General features: G+C 44.5%; 1 protein-coding gene across 1 annotated transcript; it reads right to left on the bottom strand.

The window, feature by feature from the left end:
* Nucleotides 1-1,091: 1,091 nt before the first annotated feature.
* On the bottom strand, nucleotides 1,092-3,620 carry LOC112460475 (uncharacterized protein K02A2.6-like). The gene has a single exon (XM_025025158.1). It carries the CDS (start codon nucleotides 3,618-3,620, stop codon nucleotides 1,092-1,094), a length of 2,529 nt encoding a protein of 842 aa, XP_024880926.1.
* Between the last annotated feature and the right edge of the window lie 3,027 nt (nucleotides 3,621-6,647).

The raw sequence follows: 6,647 nt of genomic DNA on the forward strand, positions 1-6,647 counted from the left end.
TCCCGTCGAGTTACGCAGTAGTTCCTTTCAGATTTGCTCAAAACCTGACTGTAATAAGCTAAGACCCTCTCCTTACCATCCTGAATTTGAGAAAGTACCGCGCCCAAGCCGTGATTTGAAACGTCAGTATCAAGAATAAATTCCCCCTTTTCTATTGGGAAAGCTAAAATAGGAGGAGAAATTAAGTTTTGTTTAAGCTTCTCAAAAGCTTCCTGACAACGCCCATTCCACACAAATTTTCTAAGATTCTCAGTTAAAAAAAATAATGGCTTAGCAATAAGAGAAAATTCCTTCACAAATTTCCTATAATAAGAGCAGAGTCCCAAGAAGCTTCGCACTTGCTTCTTATTTTGAGGAATAGGCCACTCTTGAACAGTCTTAATTTTCTCCGGATCAGTGGAAATTCCTCTTTTTGAAACGACATGGTCTAAGTATTTCACTTCTCTCCCGAAGTAAGTACATTTTTTTGGATTGAGTTTTGCACCCCGTAAACGAAGAAATATTTCTCTTAAATTTGCCAGCATCCAGCATTTCCTCGAAAGTTTTACTATAAATGATGACATCATCCAAATAAACCATACAGATCTTATTCAATATCTCACGAAGAACCTGCTCCATCAATCGCTCAAAAGTACCAGGAGCATTACATAATCCAAATGGCATTACAGTAAACTGCCATAAGCCATTTCCTATAGAGAAGGCCGTTTTCTCCTTATCCTGAGGACAAAGTTTCACCTGCCAATAGCTGTTGTGCTTTCGGGTGCAAGGAATATCTCGTGTAATGTATGAAAAGACTTTATTGCTCGTCACGTGTACAATCGTGCCGATGTCTCCGAGAGGTGTGTCTGTAAGAGTCTGTGTTGCTATCGCTGTTACCGACTCGCCGAACTCGCAGCGCCTCTACGACTTCTCTAATGAAGCATCGCGCAACATCCTCCCCTTTTTATAATGAAAATTAACTTGCTCAATATAAACTTATAGGGTATAGCTCAAACAAAACTATCGCGATTATTTTACAATCGATGAGACTAACCTTTGGTGTACTAATACATAAATCAAAATTCCAACTTAAACCTCTCTACTTTCTTTGATTAACACGTCGGTTTCCCTAATTGTTGATAATGTAATCTTCTCGGCGTGTTATGTTGGCGACTACTTTGTCGCAAGGGTTCCGGTTGTTCAGCCGGCGCTGGTTCTTTATCCGCCTCCTGCCGCGGCTGATCTTCATTAGCTACTGTTCCCCAATCATCTTCATCTTCATCGTCGTCTTCCATCGCTCGTCTGGTTGATTCCAGAAAACTCCGGTTGCGTCGCAACAAGCCTCCCGGGTATCGTACGTCATACGACCTTGGTTCAGTACGACGACGTACAACAGTGCCATATGCTCGCTGGTCCTTTATCCACACCAGTTCACCCGGCATCAATTCTGGTAGCTCTCGCACTCGATGTCTCTTGTCGTACTGCTGTTTGCTGCGAAGCTTTCCCGCCCATAACTGTTGGCGGTACGCTTTCAAATCGGGCCATTTGGGTGTTAGTGTCATCGCCGAACATGGCACCGGCGTGCGAAGTTTTCTTCCCATGAGCAATTCAGACGGGCTGCTGCCTGTTTCCAGAGGAGAAGTACGATATGCCAATAAACCCAGAGTAGGTTCTGTTTCCTTCTCCAAGATGCGCTTGACTGTTTTTACTGCCGCTTCAACTTTCCCATTGCTCTGTGGATATCTCGGGCTGCTTGTAACTATGGCAAACCCGAAATTCTTGGCAAACTGCTTGTATTCCTGGCTGCTGAACTGCGGATCATTGTCTGAGCGTACCTGCTCTGGAATTCCGTGTCTCCCAAATATATCCTTCATCTTCGCGATCGTGTTTGCTGCTGTAGTTGATGACATGTATACGACCTCTGGATACCTAGAGAAATAATCAACCATCACCAGATAGTGTCTTCCTTCTCTTTCACAGAAGTCTACTGCTACTTCCTGCCATGGTCGTTCAGGTGGTTCTGTCACTATTAGAGGTTCCTTGGTTTGCAAACGATGTTCCAAACATATGGTGCACTTCAAGCACCGTGCTCGCACATCTGCATTGACTCCTGGCCACCATACAGATTGCCTGGCTCGTCCCTGACACTTCTTCTCTCCTAAATGACCCTGATGTATCTTCTCAAGCACCTCGTTACGTAGACCTTTTGGGATATGTATCCGCGTGCCGCATAGGAGGGTCCCATCTGGTGTCACCGTCAGGATACCTTTTTCCTCGAAATATGGTAATAGCTTCTCTGGTACATCTCTGCGATACCTCGGCCATCCTTCTCGTACATATTTCAAAACATCTTGCATGACCATGTCCTTGTCTTGCATCTCACGTATTTTGATCGCAAATTGGTCGGACATCCGTCTCTTAACAACTGCTTGTACGAACTTTTCGATGCCGTCATCACACAAGCAATCCTCAGCGTCACGGGCATCTGACAACGGTGCCCGCGAGAGTGTATCCGCAGTCATCAAAGCTTTCCCTGCAACATACTCAACAATATAAGCAAAACGCATTAGTCTCATTCGAAACCGTTGTAACCTCAGGGAGAGATCACTAATAGGCTTGGGTCCCAGAATCGAGATCAATGGCTTATGATCCGTCCTTAAGACAAGGTCTGGTGCTCCTATGATGAACGCTGCAAACTTCTCATATGCCCACGTTAATGCTAACGCCTCTTTTTCTATTTGAGCGTATCTCTTTTTGGTTTTGGATAGAGCTCTAGACGCATAGTAGACTGGCCTCCAATCTTCTTGTTCTTCATCGAATTGCTCCAGGACTGCTCCTAATCCATATGACGAAGAGTCTGCCGAAATTCTTGTCTTCTTATTTGTGTTAAAGAGAGAGAGCGCTGGAGCTTCGATCAATCTTTTCTTGACCTCTTTGAAGGCCTTTTCCTGTGGTGATTCCCACATAAACTCGACGCTATCTTTCAACAGTTCTCTCAGTGGTTTGGTGATATCCGCAAGATGTTCTATAAACTTTAACTGGAAATGGACCATTCCCAAAAACCTTTTCACCTCCGTAGTGTTGGTTGGCCTCTTCATGCTGGTTATAGCTTTCACTTTCTCAGGATCGGGCTGCACGCCTTCATCCGCTGATACAATGTATCCCAAGAATCTTACGCGCTTTTGTCTGAAGACACACTTATCTTTGTTTAACGTAAGACCTGACTCTGATAGACGCTGCAATACTGCACGCAGACATTTATCATGTTCTTCAAGAGTTCTTCCATGAACAAGAACGTCATCTGATAGGTTCACCACATTTTGTAGTCCATCCAATACTGTAGACATACTTTCTTGAAAGTGCTCCGCGCTGGGACACAAACCCATCGGTAGTCTATCACTGCAGTAGCGACCAAATGGCGTGATGAAAGTAGTTACATGTCGGCAACATTTGCATAAAGGCACCTGATGATATCCCTTGTTCGCATCAAGAAGGGAAAACCAGCGGGCTTCTTCTAGTTGAGCAAGGTTTTTTTCAACACTCGGCATGATGTGACGGTTTCTTACAACGCATTTATTGAGTTCAGTGTAGTCTATGCAAATCCTCACATCTTTCTTGTTGGCCTTGAGCACGGCAACCATCGGTGCGCACCATTCCGTCGGCTCGACGACTCGACTGATCACGCCCAACTCTTCCAACCGCTCTAGCTCTTATTTGACCTTGTGCATCAGATGCAGTGGAACTCTGCGAGGTACTGATACTGCATACGGTTTGGTATCTGGTTTAAAACAAATGTGGTAAGGTTTGCACTTTCTGAGACATCCTAACCCTTCAAATACATTACTGAATTCACTTTCAGGTTTGTCGTTACTTACTTCAGCAATGACCATGTCTATTACCCAGTCTAACATGCCTAACGCTCTAATGGCCGGACGGCCTAACAATGGCTGCATGTTCTCCTTGACGACATATATGTGGTCGATAGCTGCTTTATTCTTCCACTCTATTTTAGCCTGCAACTTACCCAGCACGTTGAGAGGTATTGAGTCTCCCACTTGCAGTCCTTTACCTGCGTTTGTCAATGCAATGCCGACTAGATGCTGCCTATAGAGTTCTTCACTTATCACCGTCACGTCAGCTCCAGTATCTACCTTGACTGATACGTCCTTTCCGTTGATGCTTACTTGCGCCATCCATGGCGGTTCGGAGTGCGCTGTCTTCGTCCTTATTCTATCTATGTTTCTTTGTTGCTTCTTGTCTTCGGTATTCTGTGTTTTGCTTTGTCCCTCTTTTTCTTCTTTTATTATTGCTTGTACGCCGCCCAAGTAGAGATCTTCTTTATCGTCTTCTTTTTCTTCTTCATTCTTACTATCATTTTTATTCACTTCATGTACCGCTTTCTTTCTGCACATCGCCGCCCAATGTCCTGTCTTTTTACAAAACTTGCATGCAGATTGCCTGGCTGGGCACAAGGAAAATGCATGTTGCGGTGTCGTGCCGCATCGGGTGCACCGTTTCGCCGTTGTTGCCTCGTCCTTCTTATGCTGTCGCTGGAAGCCTTTCGCGTACTGTTTGCCACGTGTTCCGCGGGAACTGCTGACTCTGTCGAGGTTAGCTGCTACCTCCGTTCCTCTTAAGACTGCCTGTTGTGTTCTGACCTCTTCTTTTGTTCGTACTTTCATGACAGTTTTTTCCAGCGTGAACTCAGGGTCACATTGCAATATTTCCGATAGCTTTTGGTCCTGAATGCCTGCTACAATTCGGTCTCTAATAAGTTCATCTTTTAATGTACCGAAATTACATGTTTCCGCTAAACGATAGAGATCTGCGATAAAGTCCTCTACCGCTTCCTCGTTTTGTTGCGTGCGCCTATTGAATCGTGCTCGTTCTAATACTATATTTACGCGAGCTCCGAAATGTTCTTCAAACTTTTTATGTACTATCTTATAGCTTTTTGCTTCTATATTACTGAGTTTAAATGATAACAGAATGTCTTCCGCACGCGGTCCCATTAAGTATACAAATTGATTAACTTGCGTCTCCTCTGACTGATTTGCAATGCCACTGCCTTGTCGGTATCGTTCCCATCTCGTGGACCATCGCTGCCAATCCTCCGATCGGAAACTCAAATTTGGCGGAGGAGGTAATTGCACGGCTGCCGCCATGTATATCAAGGGCTGTGAGCTGCCGCCTTCACCGCCCGGCATCGTGTCGACTTAACCTCTCACACGGATCTTGCACCTTTCTTCGCTGCTTTGCGATTATGCACTTGACTTTGATTGTCCCTTTTATTCGTTACGGGTTCGCACGTTACCACGCTGCCACCATGTTGTGGTTTCGGGTGCAAGGAATATCACGTGTAATGTATGAAAAGACTTTATTGCTCGTCACGTGTACAATCGTGCCGATGTCTCCGAGAGGTGTGTCTGTAAGAGTCTGTGTTGCTATCGCTGTTACCGACTCGCCGAACTCGCAGCGCCTCTACGACTTCTCTAATGAAGCATCGCGCAACAATAGCCGCTTTTTAAATCTAAGGTGGTGAACCAGGAATTTTCGGATAAACGATCAAAAAGATCATCTATCCTGAGAATAGGATAAGAATCTTTTTCTGTAATAGCATTGAGCTTCCTGAAATCGATACAGAATCTAATCGTTCCATCTTTCTTTTTAACTAAAACAACTGGGGAAACCCAGGCGCTATGAGATTCTTCGATGACACCTCGTTGTTTCATTTCGTTTAAAATATTTTCCACCTCTTCTCGCATATGCAGTGGAATTCGCCTAGGAGCCTGTTTAATCGGAGAAGAACTTTTCACCTTAATAGCATGCTCAACGACGGAGCAATTTTCTGCAACATCTTCTGAAAAGACATCTTGAAACTCGATCACCAATTCGGCAAACTGCTCCTGTTGAGAAGCGTTGAGAGTTTCGGAATTTTTCTCAAAGAATTTCTTAAGAAAAAAAGAAATCTCTCTATCAAAACTACAAATTCAGGAACACAAAAAGTTTTCTTGACTCTCTGACACCGTTTCCTCAAAAACCGAAGAGAAAACGCTTCCCACCCCTATTTTTGAAAGAAAGTCCGCTCCTAGAATGCACTCGTCTTTTATGGCCGCTATGAATATCGGAAAATCCAAAGAAAATTTTCCTATTTCGATTCCAACCATCACTCTACGTTTTACAGGAACCGTTTCTGCCGTTGGATAGGTCAAGAAATATCTCTCTACAGGAGTGGGTGATTTCAAAGGACCTAACAAATCTTCCCTAAGTACCGACACATCAGATCCCGTATCTATTCTAAAGACGCAAGTCCGGCCATTAACTCGGCCGCGAAAACAAAAATCACTTAACCCGCTACTTATCCTACTTAATTTCGCAGGGCCTTGCACCCCTGAGCCGAACATGCCCCGCTGAGCTCGGCTATTCCGAGTTTCCCTTCCGTAGTTAGAGAAGGGCACTCCGACCGGAAGAGCCCTTTGGCACCGCATTGCTAGCACTTCTTTTTCTCACGCCCGAATCTCGTTCTGAAACCCGAATTCTTCTTTAAATTCGCAGAACTCTTTTCACCTTTCTCATTCCCCGCCGATTTAATTTCGTTCCCAGCTTTGCCTTTTCCGAGATCTCAACTTTCAAATTTCCGCAAAAAACTATTCGCTTGGATGATTTTT

Source organism: Temnothorax curvispinosus, unplaced genomic scaffold (genome assembly GCF_003070985.1).
Source record: "Temnothorax curvispinosus isolate PA1 unplaced genomic scaffold, ASM307098v1 QBEX01010588.1, whole genome shotgun sequence".
Lineage (NCBI taxonomy): Eukaryota > Metazoa > Arthropoda > Insecta > Hymenoptera > Formicidae > Temnothorax > Temnothorax curvispinosus.

Excerpts from the sequence above, each read along its gene's own strand:
- LOC112460475 (XM_025025158.1), bottom strand. The coding sequence starts at position 3,620 with ATGGTTGCCGTGCTCAAGGCCAACAAGAAAGATGTGAGGATTTGCATA.